Genomic DNA, 25,509 nt, shown 5'->3' on the forward strand with positions numbered 1-25,509 from the left:
CACAAAAATATATAAATATATATATATTTTGATCTTTTTTTATATCATTCCCTATAGGTCCACCCATTTTTTTTATCCACTTAAACAAGAGGAGAATTATTAGTTTTAACCATAAAGGACATTGATTTCAGTGAAAATGTCCATCAGAGATGGGTCCCAGCTTGTGGTAGCCTCAGCAGGCTGCCAGTCTCATCCAACAATGCAAAGATCAGAGTCACTCTGCAGAATGCAGCAAAGAAGAGGAATCAGATGCCAGTACTCTGATGATAAAGTGGCACATCTGATTCCAGTGACTACAACAATTTATTTTCTTCAACTAATTTTCCTTTAAAACTAAAAAGAAAATATGCACATTGTTAAAATAATTCAGAGTAAAAAAGGATGTACAGTGAAAAGTAGGTCTCTTCTTACTACAGGCCCACAAAACTACTACTGTTAACTGTATCTTGTATGGCCTTCTAGAAATTTTTTAATGCATATATAAGCACAAATATATGTATGTATCCTTTTGAGGGCGTGAATACAAAGAGAATCATACTACACTTAATGCTCGGTGAAACTTGCTTTTTAAAAACTTTTCACTTTGAGTTAATCGTAGATTCATATGCAGTTATAAGAAATAAAACAGAGATCCCATACACTCTTCACCCAATTTCCCCTAATGGTCACATCTTGCATAACTATAGAACACTGTCACAACCAGGAAATTGACATTGATACAATCCACCAACCTTATTCAGATTTCACCAGTTTTATACACACTTATTTGTATGTGTGTGTGTGTATTTAGTTCGATGCAGTTTTATCACATGTGTAGATTCATGTGACCACCACTACAGTCAAGCTATAGAACAGTTCCATTACAAAGATCCCTTGTGCTACCCTGTTATAGCCATAGCCACTTCCCTCTCTCCTCCAACATCCCTAAGCCCAGGCAACCACAATTCTGTTCTCCATCACTATAATTTTGTCATTTCAGAAACATTATATAAATGGAATAATATAGTATGTAATTTTGATATTGACTTTTTTCACTCAGCATCATTCTCTGGAGATTCATTCAGGTTGTTGCAGGTATCAATACTTCGTTCCTTCTTATTGCTGAGTAGTATTCCATGGCATGGATGTACCGTGGTTTGTTTAACCATTTAAAAGTTGATGGATATTTTGGTTGCTTCCACTTTTTGAGTATTATGAATAAATCTGCTACTTCATTTCCCTACTGAAAAATATCTGTGACTTATCATTGCCTACATCAGGGATCATTATTCTGGGGTCCATGAACTCCTAGGAAGTCAAATAACTTCCTGAAATTATATTTAAAATTTGCCATTTTCCGATGGCCTGATTTCCAGTGGTTCCAATTCTGGGGAGGGTTAATATGTTCAGGGTCACTGCAAGTAAATAACCTGACCTCTTGCTCCATTTCTCTGTACAGCTGGCAAATAGTCTCTCTGCTTCCTACTTCTGCAAGCAGGTCGGGGCTTCTCCTGCTTGTGACTAGATGGCTAATTTCATCTAATTTAGGAGAAAAGAATAAGGAGTTCATTTTGGCCTTGGAGCCATGCTATGTTCTCCAACTCAGCTTTATTATTAACAAAGCCCATACTTTGTTTCTAATTCACGTATATCTTTCTCTATTGGTTCAGATCCGATGGGGGAGGTATGTGATAAATTAGCATCCTTGACCCCCTCTCCCACCATACACATAGCTCTTCATTCAATGCTCAAAGGATTCCATCACACACACACACACACACACACACACACACACACTCCTTAAGAATCTACAGGATAAAGTCCACAGCCCTTCATCCGGGATTCAAATTCTTCCCAAACCTGCCTCTCTACACTTATCCTCCACTGCTTTCTATAACAAACCCTGTTTCACTCAGACTAGTTCACCCATTTTTATTCCAGCCACTGGATCTCTACTTAGCCATTTCCTCTCCCTGAAATGAGATACTCTCCCCAGTGCTCTCTGCCAGTCCAAATCCTATCCATATTTCAATGCCACATCCTTCTCTAAGAAAACTCCCCTGGCCATTCCGGCACATAGTGTGAATTTGTTTATTGTCAGTAGCATAAGTTAAGGTTAACTTCCTCTTTCTTTATCTACACATCTATTCTCCCCACAACTAGATTGGTGAGTCCCAGGAGACCATAGAGCATATCATCTCTTCATCCCCTCAAAGCTTAGCATGAGTTAGAATCACAATGAATATTTGTGGCTAGAATTTATCTTCTCATATACCTCCATTAAGGGCACTGGTTTCCTGAGCTAGTGGTTTTAAGGGCATGAAATTGCTCTTCATCCACTATTAATAATAGCAACAGACTGTCTTATAAAAAATACATTAACTGCTTCCATTTATTAGATGCTTGATCTCTGCCAGGCACCATGCTTTATGGGGATTAACTCATGGACTCCTCATACAAACTCTTTTAGAGATGAAGAAAGTGAGATTCAGAAAGCTTAGGTAGTTTATTCAAGGTCCATCAGCCTGTAAGTGGCAGGGCCAGACCTAAACCCAGGTCTGTCTGAACTTCGAAAGCACTGTTTCTCAACTTTGGTTGCACAACACAGGCACGTGTGGGGCTTTAAAAAATACTGATGCCTGGGTTCCGCCCCCCAGAGACTCTGATGTAATTGGCATGGGTTGCAGCCTTGGCATTGAGAGTTTTAAAAGCTCCCCAGGTGATGCAAACGTGTAGCCAGGGCTGGGCTCTTAATTTCGACACTCCACAGTCTCCACGGTGGGGAACAGCGCCAGTGAGGGTGAGATGGTGAGCACATCTCTTCACTGAACTAATTCAGCCCAAGCAAGAACTCAGAGCCTGGGGTGTGTGATTAGAGAAGAGCAGGTTCTCCTCAGAATGCCCAGACTCCTGCTGGGGCCCCTATGGGTGTGGGGCAGGGGTGTAAGCCAATTATATGGAATCTCAAAGGACAGCGTGACCTCAGTTGATGTCTGACTTTTATAGACCCCTTGCCCGCCCTAGATGGTCACTCATTTACTCTAGAACAGCTACTTGAAAGCCTTGGGCAAGCTCTCCTTTTCCAAAGAGTCAAGCCTCAAGAGCTTGAAATATTTAAATAAAATATTTTAAAGTTTCTAACAAAAACAGGGAGGCATGCTCCACAAGTAAGGCCTTATCAGCTGCTCTTCTGAGTCGGGAGTCAGCAAAAAAACATGCCTCTTTCTCCTGCTTTATCTCCCTGTATCCTCTGTTCCCAGCACAGGGCTTCTAGGAATGAGAATCAGCGAGTCTGGCTCAGGGTGAGGTCGTGCCTCTCTGCAGGGACATCAGGAAAGGCAGTGTTGAGATCATAGTCCAAAGTACCAACCCAGCAGATCTCCTGGGAGGCCCTGGGCAGGTTTTCTCAGTGGTCAGTAACTTCTCCACCTCCACCCTGGCTCTAACCCTTCAGGGACCCAGAGCAGGAATGCTGAAGCGGGCCCTCCCTTTGCCTGAGGCCTACAGAAATAGGAACCTCGCCACTAATGCCCACATTAGCAGCCCCAGGTGACAGGACAGCCCAGGAGAGGGAGCGATGAGATGACTAGATACATAGTTTTGTGACTACGACAGTGCTGGCTGAGCTCCAGAAGAGCTGGCCCACACCAGGAACAGTAGCCACTGTTTACTGAACACTGTGTGCCAGGCACTAAGCACTCTACCTTGTCATAGGATACCGTGAGGTGCCCAATGGATGTTTGTCCCTGTTTCCTGTTTTTATTTTATTAAGGTATAATCTAGATTCAGCAAAATTCACCTTTTTTTTTTTTTTTGGTGAGGAAGATTGGCCCTGAGCTAACATTCATTGCCAATCTTCCTCTTTCTACTTGAGAAAGGCTGTCACTGAGCTAACATCTGTGCCAATTTTCCTCTATTTGTATGTGGGATGCTGCCACAGCATGGCTTGATGAGCGGTGCATAGGTCCACACCTGGGATCCGAATCCACAAGCCCCAGGCCACAGAAGCAGAGCATGCAAACTTTAACCACTGCACCACTGGGCTGGCCCCGAAATTCACCCTTTTTACGTGCACAGTTCAATGAATTTTGTCACACGATCACTGCCAGAAGAAGATGTGTAACATTTCCATCACCCCCAAAAGTTTCTGCATGTCCCTTCCCAGTCAATCCCCTAACCCCTACCCTGAGCCCCTGGCAACCACTGATCTGATTTCTGTCCCTATAATTTACATGTTCTCTTGGAACTGCAGCTAAGGGCCCAAAACTTAAAGCAAAAGATATTCATTCCCCCACATTCTAAGTTCAGAGAACCAGTAGCCATTAGGGCCAGCCATCAGCCCACAGATCCTGCTGTGGAAAAACCCGCTTTATGCCCCGGTGCCCAGTTGATATGAGAGGTCTAGGTTGGGGCCGTGCAATGTTTCCCTTACCCAAGCCTAGAGAGGGGAAGCTCTAAGAGAACCACTCAGAAAAACAGGGGTCACTGGAAGTAACCCACCGTCTTACTAAAATGGGGACTGGTGTCTAGCCTTTCTCTACTGTATCGGCACTGTGCCTGATGCTGCTGCAGCATAGAGGAAGACACTGCGGGAGGGGGACTGCCAGGTGGAGGGGGGCAAGGACAGGCCTCTGAATTTCCTGATTCTTGAGGAGTGGGTAGGATATATATGGCATATATCTGCATGCCCAGGAATTGTCCCAAAATGATAGCTAAGATTGGGGCTCATGGTCTTGCCAAAAACTACCACAGTATGAGGGCAAAGAGCTTCACACCTCAGCAGAATGTGGTATTACACCTCCATCAGGGGCACAGTGCAGTTGAGGGATATTTACTGGGAAACGTGAAATAAATAAAATGAAACCATTTTATGTACATATCCCCAATGAGTTGAGACACCTCAGTAAACTTATTACACTTTCATTGCCTCCATTAATCCTAAAAACACCCTATAAAGTAAGGGCTGTTGTTATTCCTATTTTGTAGATGAGGGAATTGAAGATCAGAGAGGGCAAGTACTGTGTTCCAGGTCACACAGCAGGTAAATAAATGACAGAACCATGATTTGAACCCAGGTCTACTCAACTCTAAAACCTACTTTCCTTCCTCTACATCTGGTTCCTTACATGTGTGTGTCAGGGAGAGGACAGAGAAGGCATCACGTAGCAGTACTGAGATTCCAGTGGACACTCAGGTGTCCAATGTAAGTGTTAGGTCCCTTTCTTCTTCCCACTGGGTAACTTTTCTCCCCCTTTAGCTAGCAGGGGCTTGGTTCCTCAGGATGACCCTGCAGAGGTTCTGGTTCATTCCTTGCTCTACGATTCTGTCAATATGCTTCTTGTCACTTCAAGTTGGAACCTCTCAATCCACTCTGACCACACGCCCAAACCTAAAGCTGCCTCCTTGTCTGGGACTCCACAGCTGTATCTGTCCCTCAGTGCCTGTCCCTGCCCCTCGTGGGAAGACTCCAGCTCCACTTCTCAGATCCTCACAGTCTGTGTGGTCCCACTGGCCTGTTCCCTGAGATCTGACATAAATACTTCCTACCAAGCTTTCATCTCAGTGTAAGTTGGTAGGTTAAAAAAAATCATGTGCTACTCAGTTTATGTACAGAACAAAACTCTCTTCCAGAATAGAAAACAACAATCTTCAACAGATGGTTGCTGTAGCCGTAGAAGAGAAAGAAATCTCCACCCTAAGCTTTTTTCTAAGTACCTGTTCCATGGGTTATGACTTACTAAGTACTTACAGGAATTCCGTTAATGTCAGTACTAAAATTCCTTTCTTAAGAGCATTCATGTAATGAATAGCAGCAAACGTTCAGCATTCATTTATGAAGATTTTAAACCAAGAGCAACATCATCCTTTAATCCAGTCCAGCTTCACAGGTGCTGCCAAAGCAATGCTAAGATTGTCTCATCAGGATTCACTAGGCCTGAGGATTTTCTGTGTTGAAAGGTGGGTGCTAGGAAATGCAATAAAACCTTGTTAGGTAGATAAGACTTTGCAAAAATGGTATAGCCACTATTTATAATCTTTTTCTTTGATGAAAATATTGGCCAATCCAAATCCTCTTAATGCTAGAGGTCTGTTTTCTCCAGCTGTTTGCATTTTAAATTAACAAGGTGGTTTTATTAAATGATGATACTTCCTGGCTGGTTGGGTCACCATAGAACATGGCCTCATTCAAAAAATGTAAAAACAGAAGGAATGTAAATGAGGTCAACACTCAAGTTTGTACAGTCCAGGATTCTGCTATTGACAGGAACCAAGAGATTGGTAGTAGAAAAGGATAAGTGTCCTCTTTTGGTATCTGCCCCCCAAAAGTCAGAGATGTCCCCAGACATCTTTAGATTCCTTTAGTACTCTACCTAGCACCCAGGAATTCAGGCAAATATTTTTTAAAGTTATCACATGTCAAGCTTAAACAGTTGGGTAACAAAATTGACTAGAATTACGTCTGCTTCTACTCAGCTGTGTATTAACTGGCTTTGACATGCTGTCTCATATTGACATCTGGCTTCTGGATACTCACTGCTGATGACTTTTCTGCCTTTGACATATGCCTTAGTCAGTTCAGGCTGCTAGAACAAATACCATAGACTGGGTGACTTCAACAACAAACATTTATTTCTCACGGTTCTGGAGGCTGGAAGTCCAGGATCAGGGTGCCAGCATGACTGGGTGCTTGGTGAGGGCTCTCTTCCTGGTTATGTCCTCATATGGCCTTTCCTTGGTCCATGCATACAGGGAGAGAGAGAGAGAGAGAGAGAGAGAGAGACAGAGAGAGAGAGAGACAGAGAGAGAGAGAGACAGAGAGAGAGAGAGAGAGAGACAGAGAGAGAGATTTTATGTCTCTTCCTCTTTTTATAAGGGCATTAATCCCATCATGGAGGCTCCACCCTCGTGACCTAGTCTAACCCTTATTACCTCCCAAAGGCCTCACCTCCAAATACCATCACATTGAGGACTAGGGCTTCAACATACAAATTTTAGGGCGATACAAACATTCAGTCCATAGCAAGATACTACTGTCCTGTCTCCATCTTCAGCTTCTCTGTGCTCCACTGCCTATGAGTGCTGGCCTTGGTGAATGACCAGCTTGTTTCAACCTCCTTCCCAGTACAACTCAAGGCGAATGGACATTGGCACCTTTGGGAAAGCATTGGGGGAATATTTATTGTACATACTTTCAGTGGCATTGCAGAGTTCTTCCCCAAGGGCACCCGGCCGTCCCTTCAATTGCTGGACTTTGGATCTGTGAACTAATTTCTGGAAAAAATTGGAAACTGGATGAAGGATCTGGAAACTGGATGAAGGATCATGATTTTCCATTGTAGTGGCTGACAGTAGCTTTTTTCTCCCCAGCTTTAAATTTCTAGAGAATACACAAGTCAACCACCACCCTAGTTGGCTGGCCATCTCTCTTATCCCTAAGAATACCATGTCTATTAACCATCACTACAGATTTCTGCAAGTCAGGCATTCTGGTCACTACTCCAGCCTGGTGACCTGTATTAGTCTGCTCGGGCTGCCATAACAAAGTACCTCAGACTGGGTGGTTTAAATAACAGAAATTTATTTTCTCACAGTTCTGGAGGCTAGAAGTCTAAGATCAAGGTGTTGCCAGGGTTGGTTCCTTCTGAGGCCTCTCTCCTGGGCTTATAGATGGCCATCTTCTCCTTGTGTCTTCACGTGGTCTTCCCTCTGTGTGTGTCTGTGTCCTTATCTCTTCTTCTTACAAGGACACCAGTCATATTGGATTAGGGCACACCCTAATGACTCATTTCAACTTAATTATCTCTTTAAAGACTCTATCTCCAAACACAGTCACAGTCAGAGGTACTGGGGGTTAAGACTTCAAGATATGAATTTTGGGGGGACACAATTCAGCCCATAACACAGCCCATTATGGAAATTACTTTGGTCTTGCCCAGGTCAGTTAAATATCATCATTGGCTTCTGCTATACCAGAATCCTATTATCTCCATTGACACTGAGGGGCCCAGTTCAGCCCAGCATCTCCTACTGTCAATCCTGGTCTAAAGAAGACAACCACTATTGTTCTTCTCAAAGAAGCTGGTGCCCCTGCCCACCAGTGCATTCCTGCTGAAGGAATGTCTTCTGAACCTTCCCAGGGAACGTAGTCATGTGGCAGTTTATCTGGACTCACCTTTTACACAGGCAGGATTATGCAATTGTTTGTAAGACATAAAAAAGCCATTCTAACATTGCTACATCCCTGACACTTTGAACTTTCTGACTCCTTCCCCGATATCTAATCAGTTCTGGCATGTCCACTTCATTTACTGTGGTCATTGTTTGTCCTCCTCACTCCCCAGCCTCAAATAACCATGCCAGCAGCATCTTTTTTTCTTTTTGGTGAGGAAGATTGGCCCTGAGCTAACATCTGTGCCAGTCTTCCTCTATTTTGTATATGGGCCGCCTCCACAGCATGGCTTGATGTGGAGTGTGTAGGTCTGCGCCTGGGATCCGAACCCATGAACCCCGGGCTGCCAGAGCAGGGCGCATGAACTTAACTGCTATGCCACCGGGCTGGCCCTGCCAGCAGCATCTTAACACTGGCTCCACGGGTCCTTGCTAAGACATTAAACCCTGAGTCATGGGAGTGCTCCTATGTCAGCGTTCTCCTCCCGCCCTTATATTTCTCCCCCTGGTCAAACCTGACTATCCAAGCGTCCTAAGATAAGGGCAATTCTAGTCTCAGCCCCAGGCCCAGGCCCAGGTCCAATGCTGTGCATTCCCTGTTACACTCAGTAAATAAGGAGAGGTCAGCTGGGAAACCACTATTTATGGAAAATTCTAGGGCCTCTCAAGGATTCTCAAGAAGAAACCATGGGCCCCTAAGAACTTGGAGGGGGTGGCCCTTGACATCATGACGAGATAGGACATGTCTATGAGAAGGCTTTGGTTGCTCGGCTTGATTCAGCAGCTACCGGCCCACAGCTGACCTGCTTATCTTCTCTGTACTCTGCTCCTTTTGGCCCTCTTGCTGGTGGCACCACCTTCTCCCACTCATCCCGAATGCTCTTCATGCCCACCTCTTACTGGTCCCCCACAGACAGTCACCAAACCCATTCTGCCCCTCACTCTCACTTCAGTGGGTCCCCTCTTCTCCAACCCTGAGACCCCCACCACAATTCTAATCTCCTGCCCTCTTGAGCCCTCTGATTGCAGAGGCCCTGCCACAAGTGCCCAGCTGATCCTGGAACCCGTTTTCCTCCTCCTGCTGTTGGTGTTTCTCTCTGTCTCACGGCAGCTGAGAGCATACTGCCACCATATGGTCAAAGGTAGCAATTAGAATTCCACAAGACTGCTCCTCTAGGACACAACCACTTGTCTTACTAAAGGACTTGTGAATCTTGAAAGTTACGCCTTGGGATTAAAGCCTGAAGTAGTATCTGCTCTTCATTCTGAGTGGATGACATTCCTCCCTTAGAGTAGAGGCAGACAATTACTGAATCATCCACCAGGGGGCAAAGCTGCTCTAGTTTAGTAAATTTGAATTGCCTTTCTTATTATACAAGTGTGGAACATTTGGAAAATATAGATAAACCAATAGTAGAAAATAAAAGTCACCGGATATCCCAAACCTCAGACAACCACTGAGAATATTATGGCACCCTGTTTACGTTAGTTTTCCCCTCTACTGAAATGTAAATAAAATTTTTAAATGTAGTATTTCTCTACATACTATCTTGTTTCTACTTTGTAACAAAATCTTATAAAGATCTTTCCTAAGTGTTATATATTCTTCTATGGCATTATTTTCTGATGTTTAATTATTACAAAAAACATGGAGAGTATACTTCATTGTGGTTAAATTTTGGGGCATACTGTAGGGAAGGAGAAATAATTTTTCCTCTACCCTTCTAGGTTCTTGGCTGAGACCCCTCACCCTGTAATAAAAGACAGATTAACAGAAGAAAAACAAACAAGTTTAATAACATGTATGCTTCCTGCATACACGGGAGAGACCTTCGAAAACAGAAATTCCCCAAAATGACCCAAGCCATCATCTTAAATACCATCTTCAGCTAAAGACAAAGGAAGATGCTGGGGGGCAGTGGGGGAGCCAGTTATGGGAGGTGACCAGGAAAACCACAGTAAACAAGGGTAAGGCGGAACCACACCACTTGTTTGTCAGTAGCCATTGCTGTGGTGTGGTGTGCTGTGGACTCACATAGAAGAACTAGAAGAATTTACAACTATACACAACTACGTACTGGAGCTTTGAGGGGAGAAAAGGAAGAAAAAAGGAGGAAGATTGGCAACAGATGTTAGCTTAGGGCAAATCTTCTCCTGCAAATAATCATCATCATCATCATCATCATCATCAGTCCAAAATAATCAGTATGCCAAAGAGGCATATTTTGGGTTGGCAAGTCTGCTTCCCTTCAACACCATTGATAAGCCCCTTAGTTTAAGTTATCAATGACTAGAGGAGGAATTGCTGGAAAGATAGGAACAGTGTTGCAAATGACAGGGCCAAACTTTTTTAACTCTGTTGGCAACAGGTATCCAAGTCACCATCCTGCCTGGTCCTATGGCAGGAAAGGGCGCTGGGCGCAGAGGTGGCCAATGGCCTTGAGGTCTCCAGGGTAGAGCTGTGGCCTGTGACGAGGCAGAAAGGAAGATTCCCTGAGCTGGGGCATTCTGGGAGGTACAAGGTGGAGGAAGTCGATGTGCAGGTACCCGTGGGGCTAGGAGACAAAGGAGAAAAGCCTGTAGCCATTCCCCTCAGGCTGGCCTCCTCCAGTCCTCTCCCCTCCCTCTGTTCCCTCCTCCCAAGCCTGGAACTGCCCGGAGCTGCTGTTGTAACTTCTTTTTATTTTTGGTGAGGAAGATTGGCCCCGAGCTAACATATGTTGCCAATCTTCCTCTTTTTGCTTGAGGAAGATTGTCCCTGAGCTAATATCTGTGCCAGTCTTCCTCTATTTTATATGTGGAACACTGCCACAGCATGGCTTGATGAGCGGTGTGTAGGTCCATGACCAGGATCTGAACCTGCAAACACCGGCTCCTGCTGTTTTAACTTCTGAAGCACAGATGTTAAACTTCTTGGTCTGGTTCACTTAGGGAACAAAGAGAGCCTGAATTCAACCAATAGGGTTTGAGTAAAACTCTCAGCGAAGAAAAACAGTTCAAGTGACCTTGAGCATGGGGCCCTCTGTGCAAATTCAATCTACTGTTGTTGTGAAAACGTATAAGAAAATTGATGTGTTAAATACTTGTATTATAAATGCTCATAAAGTGTCAGAGGATATTCTCCCATTCAGAGCAGTGACACAAGTAAAGAAGTGCTAGTGGGACAAACTCCCCTACAATTGGAACCACGGTCCCATTTAGACCCAGTTCGAGCAGACCCCATCTCTTATCAACAGAGTGATTAAGAATTGTCTTTCAGAAAATTTGCAAATTCAGGTAGCCAGAACATGCACAGAAGAAGAAATCTTGACCTGGAATGACCATGGAACCAAATATTCTCTTCCCCACAGAACCACAGGACTGGGATATGACCAGAACTTAAAGGTCGGACTCTTATCAGAAACAAGGGGTCCATCATTCGGGAAGATCCAATGTTAAAATTTCTTCCCCACCTTACCATAAATGTTTAAATCCTTGCCATAAAAGTTTAGAACCTTACTGGGGCAGGCCCGGTGGCATAGCAGTTAAGTTTGCATGCTTCACTTCAGCAGCCCGGGGTTCGCTGGTTCAGATCCTAGGCACAGACCTACACACCGCTCACCAGGCCATGCTGAGGTGGCGTCCCACATAGAGCAAATAGAAGGATGTGCAACTATGACATACAACTATCTACTGGGGCTTTAGGGAGGGAAAAAAAAAGGAAAAAAGGAGGAAGATTGGCAACAGATGTTAGCTCAGGGCCAATCTTCCCCAGAAAAAAAAAATCTTCTTAAGAAACAAAAAAGGGGCCGGCCCCAGGGCGTAGCGGTTAAGTGCGTGCCGTCTGCTGCTGGTGACCTGGGTTCGGATCCCGGGCGTGCACCGATGCACCGCTTGTCAGGCCATGCTGTGGCAGCATCCCATATAAAAAGTGGAGGAAGATGGGCACAGATGTTAGCCCAGGGCCAGTCTTCTTCAGCAATAAAAAGAGGAGGATTGGCACGGATGTTAGCTCAGGGCTGATCTTCCTCACCAACAAATAAATAAATAAATAAAATAAAGAAACAAAAAAAGTTTAGCACCTTACCATAAATGTTTACAACCTTATCATAAATGCTTAAAGTCCACCAATCAAAACCTGTCCTGCCAGTGTTTCTGCGTGCCACCCTATTCTCCCTAACCTCTTAAATTTCGCCACAAATCCTGAATTGGAGAGACAGATCTGAGGGCACACACCCCCTGTCTCCCTGCAGATCAATCTCACAGAATAAAGCTGGTTTCTGTTTTTTGTGAGGAGATCAGCCCTGTGCTAACATCTGCCAATCCTCCTCTTTTTTTTGCTGAGGAAGACTGGCCCTGGGCTAACATCTGTGCCCATCTTCCTCCACTTTATATGGGGCACTGCCACAGCATGGCTCACCAAGCAGTGCGTCAGTGTGCACCTGGAATCTGAATCAGCGAACCCTGGGCCACCGCAGCGGAGCACGTGCACTCAACCGCTTGCACCACTGGGCTGGGCCCATAAAGCTGGTTTCTTTTCCCAAAAGCTGATACCATAATTAATTGGAGAACCCCATTTCGTGTGGTAACACTATTTGCCACCAGTGTGTATGGGGGTGTCAGCATTTAGTGTGAATGCCTTTGTCCTCTGCTGGCCAGAGCTTCTACTGTATAGATGATGTCCTGGTGATTGGTATGTCAGAACTCCTCCAAATCAACAGCCCTGACTGCAGTGTTATAACACTTCTGCTCAATGGGCAGAACTGAAGGCTGTTTTCATAAGTCTGGCCAATCCTCCACTTGATGAAACTTGTTATATTTTTACAGACTCTGGGGCTGTTGCCAATGGCCATTGATCTAGACATTTGATCTGCCACTTGAAAGACTACAGACTGGCAAAACACCTCTCTTTGGGATCGTAAACTTGGAAACAAACTGTGGATGCTGACGGGACTGTCTGGGTCACTTACAGAGATGCCCACAGTAAAGGTCTGTTCTCTGATGAGACTGTAGAAGCAGAAAAATTTTCCCTTCTAGGTTCTTTGGCTGGTCTAATAATTAAATTAATGTAAGACAGATTAACAGGAGAAAAACAAATTTAATTTTGTATGTATGGGAGCCCCATAAAAATATGAGACCCAAAGACAGTTAGGCAATTGAGGCTTATATGCCATCCTGAGCTAAGGAATGGGATAGGCGCCTGGGGCTTCAAAGGAGAGGAGGGCAATTCATAGGAAGATAAGAAGAGCAGATGTTTTGTAATCAGATGTTTGCCGTGCCATGCAGGTAAGTCTTTCAGATAAAAAAGTTATCTCTGGTAATTGCTCTCTTTCTGGGGCAGGCCATCTATTTAAATTCTTTTAGGCAGTTAAGGGAGAGGTGAAAGTTTTTCCTGAATCTACTGGGTCTTGATTGCCTGAGCTCAAAATAATCCACATGCCAAAGTGGCACAGTTTGGAGTTTGCCATCAGACATGGCAACACATCTGCCATCAGGGACTGGGCACAAAGTAAAGGACTCTATGTTTCTGATGCAGAAGCCACTACTACATGCCAGACTTGTGCTTCTTGCCAAAAGATGGCCTGTTTGTCTTGCAACAAAAGAGGCCACATTGCACAGGGCATTGACTCTGCTTGCTCCTGACAGATTGACTACATCAGACCTTTGACTGTCCCCCTCAGTGCTACTGATGGTCTCATCACTTTTGAAATTTTTTCAGCTTACATGTTGCTGTTCCAGTCTGATCAGCTGACTCTCACCACACCATTGTGGCGTCTGTGAGTCTTATCTGTGCCATGCTTTCAGCTCTCTAACCCATTTGCAGCATGACAAATGGCGTACCTTTTTTCCTCAAGTGTCACCCAGTAATACGTCAATAGTCAAAATATTTGATGAACATTCCACACTGCATTACTATCTGATATTGTTTAGCATTAGAATGACTTCTGACTCTACTTCCTCTTAGTCCACACACCTTAGTAGGGCAATTTGGTCACTGAATGAGGCTGTCCCCAGAAAGGGGTCTATTGGCAATGATCAGGATGAAAGGTCTGGATGCAAGTAGGTGGTGACTGGAGAAAAGGCTAAGTTTTAGGTATTGGATGGGACACACTAATTATGTTTCAGTGGAGGGAAAGTGCCAACCCCAGTACTTTGGGAGAGAATACCTTAGACCTCTGGAGGTACAAGGATAGGGAGACAATTAATGCTGTCTTTGTTCCCTAGATCCAGCATCGCCATCTGAGTCAAGCAGCAGCTGTCCTGGCAATGCAACCTGCTACTACTGAGTTTATAATCTCCTTCCATGTACTACGAAAACAGAAAAACTCATGTGGATATGACTGATCTGGAACTATTTTGTTATTCTTGATGCCATCAGTGGCAGCTCCTGAAAGTAAACATGTATAAACACATGATCCAGTGCAATGTTGTTTCAATTTAATTCCAATTCATATGCTTCTCTGGCACTTGAGTAGCCTTCGGTTATGCCATGTATGAAGATTGAGGCTGCAAATACTTGGTGACACTGCCCATGTGGCATAATCAAACCAATGCAATAGGGACAACAAATCCTGAACTGTGCCCCTTTGGGTTCTATGTTTGTATGTGGAGGAGAGTGGGCCATGGACTGTCTCTCCATTGGGGATAGTGATTGATTTTTGCCCTATCTGCTCTTTATAACTATTGGCAATGATACTGAAGATCATCAGGATAATCTAAACTCCCTCATGTGGGCTGTAATGGATAATAGTCTGGCCTTAGATTATATCCTTACTGTCTAAAAGAAGACCTGGCAGTGCCCCTGGGATTTATTCAGAGTTGGATGAGACCAGGATGCTGGGAGGCATGGATGAGATCACTGCAGCAAGGTGGTCTCATCCTGCAGCTTGGAGTCCTGTTGAAAATAGTTTATGAGACAATTTAAACAGATTTGATCCCAGACTCTATTGGTCAGATTAATCAGAGTGGCATATTCATGTAAAAATTCAAATTTGGCCAAGAATGTGTTGGGCTGAATGGTGGAATGTTGGGAGGGGCAATCCACCATGGGTCATTAGTGCCCTTGGATATTTTTGCTGGGCATGCCAAGACTGGAAGACCTTGACCACTCTACCAGGCCATTTCTCAGGATTGTGTTTGCATCACTGCAAACAGCCTTGTGGGATGAGGTGACATCTTCCCCTAGATAGAGAGGGCTTGTTTCCACTTGCTATAAAAGCATTGAAGTCCCCAAGCTTGCTGTTCCTCTCCTGTAATGTAGCCCACTGCATGTGCCAACATCCATGATAGGTCGTTTGCATCACCTCCGTGGGATTTAGGGAGCATAGGGAACCAGCATGAGCATTATGCTGATCCTCTGACTATTGCTTTGGCCAGGAGTAAGAAGGTCATTTGCTTCAGACTAGGAGTCTTGTGTCTTTTGTCCATATCCACGAAACAGTAACAGGTTAACTATTTAGCTTATAAGTAGGGTACAATCTCATATCCTGTAGAATTCTTGAGAGTACCTTATCTTTTAATTTCTTTAACAGTCACTTTTAAAGAGCACAAGTTTTAATTTTGATTAAGTCCAATTTATCAATTTTTTCTTTTATGGATTGTGCTTTTGTGTCATGCCTAATAATTCTTTGCCTAATCCTAGGTCACACAGAGCTTCTCCTGTGCTTTCTTCTAAGACTTTTAATATTGTTTTTTATTTTATATTTTACATTTATATTTATAATCCAAATATATTAATTTGGATTATATATTTAATTTTTAGATTAATTTTTGAATAACGTTATTTTTAGGTCAAGGTTCAATTTTTCTTCTTTTGCCTATCGATGTCCAAGTATTTCAACACATTTGTTGAAAGGCTATTCTTTCTCCATTGAATTTCTTTTTTATCTTTGTAAACAATCAGTTGGCCATATGTGTGTAGGTCTATTTCTGGACTCTATTCTGTTCCATTGAAATGTGTGTTTATCTTCAATATCACACTGTTCAATTACTGTAACAGTATAGCATGATAATTTAAAAAATAAAATAGATAAAATGCAAAGTTAAGACTTTACATTAATTACATTATACAGTGTATTTCCTGCAGTGTGGACGGTGAATATAATTCATATTCCATACTGTATGGTATCAACACATACTGCACACAAACATATAAACTAGTGAGTTCATTAAATGTTAAATAACTAGACAGTTGGGTTATAAATGCATTATATTATGCAGAAACCTCTGGTGGATTATATATATACATTTTAAAGAGTGTTTTAGTGATATTTGGGAAAATTGTTTTGGATAAGCTGAGAAACATTGTTATTTTTCCCATTTAAATTAATGAAAGATAGGCTTCTGTTATCCAAAAATGTGGTATCCAATATATTTTCAGTAACAGATTAGCTTCAAATAAAGATGGATGTCTATACAATCTTTTTCCACACTTAAAATTCTAAATAACAACAACGACAGCAACAATAACATGCTCCCACTTAACATAGTACGACTATGCCTTGTACAAAACAAATCACAATCAACTTCTCCCCAAAGGGGGATGCCCAAAATCTCACAAGTTATCACATCCAGCTCTAAATTCAGGATTGTGGAACAACACTCTTTAAGTTCATCATAATCATGTACTGATATTCCGTGATTTGTGGACTAAATTGTGTGAACACACACACGCGACAAAGTAAAGAAGAAAGAAAATATAAACAGCAACATCCATTTTGTTTTTGAAACTAGTCACAAGGCCATAGTTGGTATTTATAACTTTTTTCTTCCACTACCCATCCCATTTTCTCTTGCCCTCAGCCAGTTTCTCAGCTATCAAGTTCTCTTTGCCTGGTGTGCTGAGGTAAAGCTTCACTACTGAGAGATTTGAACTCTTGGTAGCCCTGCCTGGGTGATGTTGCTGTAATCTTTCATTAACTTTTAGCACTCAACATGGCAGTATTATGAGGAGCCCCAGAGTCTCAGACTTAATCCTCCCTGCCTGCATTGTAAGAGCAACCAAACATCCCCTTGATGATCAGGATCAATCACATCAATCAAATCCATATTTTGCCTGTTGGTCTAGTGACATGAGTCACTCAAATAGCTAGGTTGCAGTCTCAAAATTCAATTCAATGGAATCACTACTGTTTCTACTGATAGACTGATAATCAGACCTCTCAATCAGCAGAGGCCAAAATCAAGGGGATAGGAAGAAAATACTTGCAAGTTGATGTTGAATAGGCAACCCACCATTGAAGATGATGAAGGATAAGGTATGACCAACATGAATTCTGTTTAGCTCCTTCTTGCCTTCTTTTGCTGTAAAATGAGTTCCTTAGTCAGAAGCAGTATTGTGTGGGATATCATAATTATGAGTATGCCCATGAAAGTGGTGCTTGTTGAAGTGTTGCAGGCAGGGAAGGCAAATCCATACTGCAGTTCCCTCCATGATGGGAGGGGCCCAATGTAATCACTCTGCCACCGGATGGCTGGTTGGAGCCTCCCCCCACCAGAAGGAAATGGTATATATTGGGGATTTGGCACTGGCCCCTGCTCTTGGCAGGTTGGGATTGGACACAACTGTTCTGAAAGCTAGATCAGCCTTGGTGAGGGGAAGTCCATGTAATTGAGCCCATGCAGAGCCTCCATCCCTGCAACCATGGCCACTTTGTACGTGGGCCTCTGAGCAAGCTTCAGAGTGGTTGGGGAAAGAGGCTGACTGACATTCTTATACAAGTCATCTTGTTCACATGATTACTGAGAGCCTTCATCACAGTTGATGCCCTCTGTTGGGCATTTATATGGAACACAAACATATTCACACTCTGTGGTCATTCCTAGAGGTCCAACCACATATCACTTCTCCCAAACCATCTTGTCACCAAGACTACAAATTTTGGTCTTTCCAAGTCCCTAAACATCAAACACTGTAGAGCCATACCTTAGGCCATTTCTCCTTCCAAGCAAACTGAACAACCAGATATACCACTTGAAATTATGTTCTCAGGGAAGATTTTACTTCTTCACTGTCCTTCTGAGCTACCCGTGGGGAGCTGTGATGCCACAGCAATATGCTTCTGATTGGTGCCCTTATGCCATGCAAAACTGTACTTAAATATGTTTGAATTATCTATCTTCAAACAACTTGTATGATGGTTAATTTTATGTGTCAACTTGACTGGGTTAAGGGAGGCCAAATAGCTGGTAAAACATTATTTCTGGGTGTGTCTGTGTGGGTGTTTCTGGAAGGCATTTGCTTTGTGACGGGGTAAAGAGATGTGCCCTTACCAACGTGGGCAGGCATCAGCCAATCTCTTAAGGGCTTGAATGGAACAAAAAGGGGAAAAGAAGGGAGCATTTACTCTTTTTGAGCTGGGACATGCATATTTTCCTACCCTTGGACATCGGACAGAGCTCCTGGTTCCTGGGCTTTCAGACTCCAGGACTTACACCAGTGCCCCCTGGTTCTCAGGCCTTCAGACTTAGACAAAAATATACCACTGGCTTTCCTGGTTCTCCAGCTTGCAGAAAGAAGATTGTGGAACTTCTCAGCCTCCATAACCTTGTGTGAGACAATTCCTATAATAAATCTCATCCTATATTTATCTCTATATATCCTATTTGTTCTGTTTCTCCGGAGAACCCTGACTAATATGACTGGCCATAGAGAGGGCCCTATATTAGTTTGCTAGGGCTGTCATAATGAAGTACCACAGACTGGGTGACTTAAATAATAGACATTTATTTCCTCACAGTTCTGGAGGCTAGAAGTCAGAGATCGAAGTAGTGGAGTTGGTTTCTTCTGAAGGCCTTTCTCCTTGGCCGTCTTCTCCATGTGTCTTCACATGGTCTTCTCTCTGGGCCTATCTCTCCTAATCTCCTCTTCTTATAAGGACACTAGTCATGTTGGATTAGGGCCTACCAGAACGACCTCATTTAAACTTAATTACCTGTTTATAGACCTTATCTCCAAATACAGTGACATTCTGTGATACTGGGGGGTTAGGACTTCAACATATAAATTGGCAGGGACACAATTCAGTCCATAACAGTCCCCATGAAACCATAAGTGTGAGTTGAGGAAAGGAAGGCAGTGTGGCAGATGCTGACACGCTGGGAGTGAGAACCACTGCTCATGTACCTTACTTGTGTCTTCAGAACCTGCTAGAGGCCAATCCATATAGACTACGTCTATTTCAAGATCCCTCTGTATTCTTCACCAGCCAAACTGGTACATCAAACAGGGATGTGATAAGGATCACTACCCTAGAATTTTTTAAGTCTTGATGGTGGCCCTAATTTCTGTGAGTCTTCTGTGTATGCAGTATTGGTTTGGGTTTACTATTTTGAGAGTACAGCATAGTGGTTAAGAGCATGGACTCTGGATCCAGTTTCTGGCTTAAATTCTACTTCCACCAATTACTAACTAGTGACCTTAGGCAAATTACTCAAGCTTTCAATGCCTTAATTTCTTTTTCTATGAAATGTGTACAATAATAGTACCTACACTGGTAGCACTGTCTTGAGGAATATTGTGTTAATATATGTAAAGTGCTGGGAAGAGTGTCTGGCACATAAAAGTGCTATATATGAGTTTGCTATCACTGCTATAATTGTAAGGGAAGTTGGGTTCCAGGCTTCCACTTGGCCCTTCCTAACAGAAGAATTCTCACTCCACAGGTCAGGGAGCCCATTGGGGTGTTTTGCCAGTTGCTGGTTATATCTATTACAATTGTAAACACAGGAACTGGGGAAATTACCACAGAGTAAGTTTCTATACCCACTGGGCCCACCATGAGTTGGATTTAGGCCAATACTCCATTTATCATTTGACCTTCATTAGCCTTCACTGTGGGCAATAGTGTTGCTCTGAGTCCCCAGGATGAGTGTTAAATCAGAGCCATTGTCCAATAATCCCTGGAGAGTGTGTGGATTTGTATTTCTCCTCTCAACAGTTACCTTGGGAAATTGCTGCAGGTCCTTTTGGGGATAGCTAGGAAAATTTACAGTACATAATTACAATGTTATCATAGCATCCTTTCTCAAGGTACTCAGTCTCTCCTTCATCCAAGGGACTCTGGGTATATGACCTGAGGGGCTGGAAGAGTCTTATCATAGCCAACCAACTTTCTGTTTGCCATAATTCTTTGGTTAAATGGGTCATGCTTCTGTTTCAGTCCTAGGGTCCCCATGATCAAGTAATCACCACCAAAGATCACTGTGGACCAGACCATTTTGATTACCACTCTGCTCTATAGCTCTGCTCTGGGTCCTGGTTGTCAGTTAGCTCTTGCTGCAAAACAAACCACTCAAAGCTTAGAGGCTTAAAACAACCACCATTTAATGAACAATCGTTGGGAATTGGCAATTTGGGCTGAGTTCAGCTGGGCTATTCTTCTCCTGGTGTCAGCTGGATTCTCATGTGTCTGTGGTCAGCTGCTGCTGGTGATCTTGGTGACACTACTTCTACACGTTGGCTGGCCCTCAGTTGGGGCTACAAGGATGATTGGGGCATGAGTCTCATCATCCAGTTTGTTCACATGGTTGCAGTAGGTTTCCAAGACTAGCAAGAGTGCAGGCCCCAATGCATAGACACTTTTCTAGCTTTTGCTCACTCTGTTTTTGCCAATGTCTCATTGACCAAAGCAAGTCACATGGTAGATTCGAGAAAAAATAGGCCACCTCTTGCGGAGTGGATCTGCAATGTCAATGCAAAGTTATGGATTCAGGCAGGGGAAACATTTGTGGTAATTTTTACACTCTATCACAGGCATCGGTCCTCCTCCCCCATTCTGGAGCCCTAGCCCTAGCCCTAGCCCTTTTTAGGCATATCACTCAATTTCTTTAGAGAAACACTGTTTCAGGATCCAGGAAATAAATTCCTCCACTAGGTGGGGGGGCCGGGAGGTGGTGGAAGTGAACTTATTCAGCCATTTTTCAAATAGTTTTTTTTTCAAACGAGCATCTCTTTTATGTCATCCTCCTGATTCCACTCTCCATACCTGGAGAGTGGGGGTATTTCTTCCACAAAAATGGCTCCTGCTTCTGCTGCAGGCTTTTCCTGAGATTTGTTGGGCTGTGGTGCCCTCCACTATGATTTATTCTTTAGTTTGAGCCAATCTTCATTTATTCCAGAAGTTTTTCAAGCTCTTCGGTCCTTTATTTTCACCCCTTCCACTAACTTTATGAATGAATTTATTTTGCACTTCTTTATAACTGTTTCTATTTGTTTTGGAAAGGTAAACACCTGTGTTAAATTCAGTGTCTTCTATTACAAAAGCCTCTGATTAAATTTAAATCTACTATCTCTAGACCAATGTAGCAGTTAAAAAATATATTCCTCCCACATATATTGAGAGTGGGTGATTCAGATAGAAGAATCAAGGTATATGCACTCTATTGTGGGAAAGAAGAGCCAGAAGACTCGTATAATTTCCCAAAGACAATAACTTCAGCCTATTACCACTATTTTATATTTGGTGTGTGGTGTGAGGGAGGAGGAGGCATTTCCTTCACTTAATGCATTATGTCAGGCCGTTTTGTCTAATCTATGCTTCTCCAAAGAGCTATGGTTGAAATTTTATCATTTTCATGCTGCTTGTGCTGTTCTGCCCGCCTTAGGCAAAAATTTTAATACATAAATGAGCAAAGTGGCCAGAACCTGGACAGCCTGAGGGGCAGCGAGACATGGAGAGGGGAAAGCTGCCTAACTCTCCTTTTCCTCACTGTTGCCACTGCTCCTGGGGTCTTCAGGACCCTTTTTATTTATTTTTAATTTTTTAATCAGCGGTTCCTTTTTTTGGTGAGGAATACTGGCCCTGAGCTAACATCTGTTGCCAATCTTCCTCCTTTTGCTTGAGGAAGATTGTTGCTGAGCTAACATCTTTGCCAATCCTCCTCTATTTTTTGTATGTGGGATGCCGCCACAGCATGGCTTGATGAATGGTGTGTAGGTCCATGCCCGGGATCTGAACCCCCGAAACCCTGGGCCACCGCTGAAGCAGAGCATACAAACTTAACCACTACGCCACTGGGATGGCCCCCTCCAGGACCCTTTAGTCTGTGTGTTAGTTGTACGCCCTTCAACTGCCCACCAGTCATCTGCTCCACCTGGCCCTCCTTCCTTTTGACACCACTATGAACGACCAATAAACATAACACTCAGCCTCAACAGTAATCAAATACAAGCAAATTAAAATAATTAGAATAACGCTTTTCTTTTAGATTAGCAGTAATAAAATAATGCATAACAATATGCACAAGGGTGTGGAGAAATCGACAGCCTCATATACTGCCTGAGAGAGTGGAAATTGCCACAACCTTTTTTTACACGGGAATTGAAAATACTGATTAAAATTAAGACTGCAAAACTTTTGACAGAGTAGTTCCTTTCATACAAATGTGCAAAGATATATGCACATACAAATAATGTCTAACCTTGCTAGTAATCAAAATATGCGCATTAAAACAGTGAGATATCTTTTCCAACTATCAGAATGTCCAAGATTTAAAAGAACCTCAATACTCATTATTAGGAAAGTTGAGGGTGTTCATGGATACATCAGTACAAGCTGTGTGGAAGTCAGTTTGACAATCTGTAACAAAATCCTTAAACAGATGAAAACCTTTTGATCCAAGAATTCCACCTCTCAAACTGTATCCCAGGGAAATAGAGGAGTGTGCAAAGATATGCATACAAGGATATAAATCTCAAAATCGTTTATGATCATGAAAAATTTGAAACTATCAGTTAATTATTGGCCATCCATAAAGAATAATACATAGCCCATAAGGTATCAATACAGAAAGATATGCAAGATACATCACTATGTTTAAAAGCAATTGTCTGGGCAGTAGGTTTATATGATTCCATTTTTATTTTATGATTTGTGTGTGATATATGTATATATACTTTGCTTATTAATATATGTAAATAATTGGTAAAAACATATACCGACCTGTTAATAGTCTTTCTTTCTTGGGGTTGTGATCCTAGGAATTTTACTCTTCTCATAATATGTATTTATAATGTTTTACAAGCAATCAGTGAAACAACATTGAAAAATTAAGAACTTTAGAAAAGTTGCTAAGCTTCATTGATAAATGAATGCAAATTAGAAGAATAATGAGACGTAATTATTGCCTATCATAGTGGCGAAAAAAAATCCAAGATCAATGCTCAATGTTGTATAGAGCCCTGGTCTCTAAAATTTTTGATCAACCATATTTATTAGTAAAACTTTCTCCAACACTAAATATATATGTTTATGTGACTTTTTATAAGATGGGATCACATTATTCATACTCTTCTGCCGCTTGTAAACTCATGTGTACAAGGATGTTCACTGCAACAATTTTTGGCATAAGAAAACTGGAAACATTCACAATGTCCATCATTAGGGGACTGGTTAAATAAATTATTGAACATTATTAGTCAACATGTATATTGGTGTAACAATTGGTCATCAAAGAGAGGGAGGTAGGTGTACATTATTGCCATGGTAAAAGCAACCTACCAAGTCAGGAGGTATATAAAGGAAACGGAACAGTAGTTCACGGCGGGGGTGGGGTGGGGAATGTGAAGCTCCTCAGGGAATTTGCTTTCCATTGTTCTAAGTGTGCTGTTGAAAGTTTCTAAAAACTGGTTTGTATAACTTTTCCCACTAGAATACTAAAGTCGTAAAAGAAAAATAAAAAGGTTGCTTGAATCATTAAAACAACGTACACGTTAAAGTTCAGAAAGTTAGTAGGTTTTGTATATTTGCACTAGCTCAGTTAAGGATTGTAAAAGTTCCTAGACGGATTTGAGGGAACAGGAAATCTGTTCACGCTTCTAACCTGCTCAAGATCATGCTTATGAAAGAAATGTTCCAATGTTTTGCGGAAATTTTGTTTTGCTTCCGTTAAAAATTTTAAATTAAGAAAAAAAAGGAACGCTGGGGTCAGGAAGTTAGGTCTCCCGGGTAAGCCGCGCGCCCCTCCCCACTCCGGTTCCCCATCTTTCCCCCGTGCACCCTTCCCCGTCTCAGGGCCCACGATATCGGGCGCCCCTCCAAGTCCCCTACCGCGGGGCTCCCTTGGCCCGGGGGCAACTTAGCATGGTGAGCCCCCCGAAGGGGCACCAGCGATCACTGTGACACAAGCGCTGCAGGGGAAGGAGGGCGCCCTCCACGCAGCGCAGCTCGCATCTGTGGCCGCCCATTCGGCCTCCCGCACCGATTCCCCCCGCGTCCGTCCCTCTGTCCGTCGGTCGGTGGTTCCGCGGAGCCGGCTGGGGGCCCGGGGCTCTGGGAACGGTACGGGAAGCTCCGCCAGCCCGATGGTGGCGGCGGCCCTGTCGGGCCCGGCGGTGCGGCTGTCGCGCTCGGTGGCGGCCCGCGGCTCCGACGGCGCCTTCTGCAAGGGGCTCACGCGCACGCTGCTCACCTTCTTCCACCTGGCCTGGCGGCTGCGCATGAACTTCCCCTACTTCTACGTCGTGGCCTCCGTGATGCTCAACGTCCGCCTGCAGATACATATTTAGAGCAACTAAGTTGGAGACATGGGTGTGTCTGTGTGTCTGTGTGTGTCCCGGGCAGGATGGCTGCCTTCCACCCACCAGCTCACCGCCCTAGAGCAAAGCGACCAGCTCCCCTCGCACCTGCGGACTGGCCCGTCTGTCTTTCCATAGCCTCCTCTTCTAATAGAAACGGGCCAGTAGAATCATAATTTGTGGAATGCCTGCAGTATAACCAAAAAAGCCTGAGATATAACGAAAAGTGGACTCTCAAGGAAACAGAGAATTCAAGGACCAGAAAAGAACTTAGAAATCTGAAAATCCTCAAAATATTTGAGAAGTGCTTGCATCCATAAAACAAAAGACAGCACGAACTTCAGGAAATGACAATGGGCACAGGATGCCCCAAGGAAAAAAGGAAAGGTTGCTAACAAGTTAAATAAAGAGCAACTGTACAGGAATGGTCCCAATAGGAGGCCAATCTTCCAAATTAGAATAAGACTAACAGACTTCCAACTGAAGGGAATGAATTCTCAGCAACAGATGGATGGAGTTAGCAGCTGGAGGAAATCAATAACATGACCTGGAAGGCATACATTTCTTCATCCCAAAAGAAACACAATGGCAAACAGAAACTACAGGGGAAACAAAGATTTCAAACTGTACATGGAAAGCATGCTATAAAAGTGACCTCAGATGGGGCCTGCTTGTGAACTGCAGCCAGGAGCGAGAGACGAGAGACGGAATCAGCTCGAACATTGGCACGTGGACCAAGACTCTGCAGGCACAGATGAGCAAATCCAATTGTAGCATCCCACTTTGCTACTCAGTGAACAGTATTTAAATAACATTGCATGGAAATATTAGTTACGGTTTCCGTTTTTAGAGTGAATCTCTAGGAA

General features: G+C 43.3%; 2 protein-coding genes across 2 annotated transcripts in view; both read left to right on the plus strand.

The window, feature by feature from the left end:
• LOC131401455 (P2R1A-PPP2R2A-interacting phosphatase regulator 1-like) overlaps positions 1-3,622 on the plus strand; it is a 116,345-nt gene extending 112,723 nt beyond the window's left edge. Inside the window, exon 9 of the mRNA XM_058536791.1 lies at positions 3,612-3,622. The gene's annotated coding sequence lies outside the window, so the exon portion shown is untranslated. The remainder of the gene's footprint in view (positions 1-3,611) is intronic.
• A 20,808-nt stretch (positions 3,623-24,430) lies between these two features.
• On the plus strand, positions 24,431-24,634 carry LOC131401457 (small integral membrane protein 10-like protein 2A). The gene has a single exon (XM_058536795.1). The coding sequence runs from the start codon at positions 24,431-24,433 to the stop codon at positions 24,632-24,634; it is 204 nt and encodes a 67-aa protein (XP_058392778.1).
• The last annotated feature ends 875 nt before the right edge of the window (positions 24,635-25,509 follow it).

The sequence above is a fragment of the Diceros bicornis genome, chromosome X, assembly GCF_020826845.1.
Source record: "Diceros bicornis minor isolate mBicDic1 chromosome X, mDicBic1.mat.cur, whole genome shotgun sequence".
NCBI lineage: Eukaryota > Metazoa > Chordata > Mammalia > Perissodactyla > Rhinocerotidae > Diceros > Diceros bicornis.

What these genes read in the sequence shown, in the direction of transcription:
- LOC131401457 (XM_058536795.1), top strand. Translation starts at nt 24,431, where the DNA reads ATGGTGGCGGCGGCCCTGTCGGGCCCGGCGGTGCGGCTGTCGCGCTCG.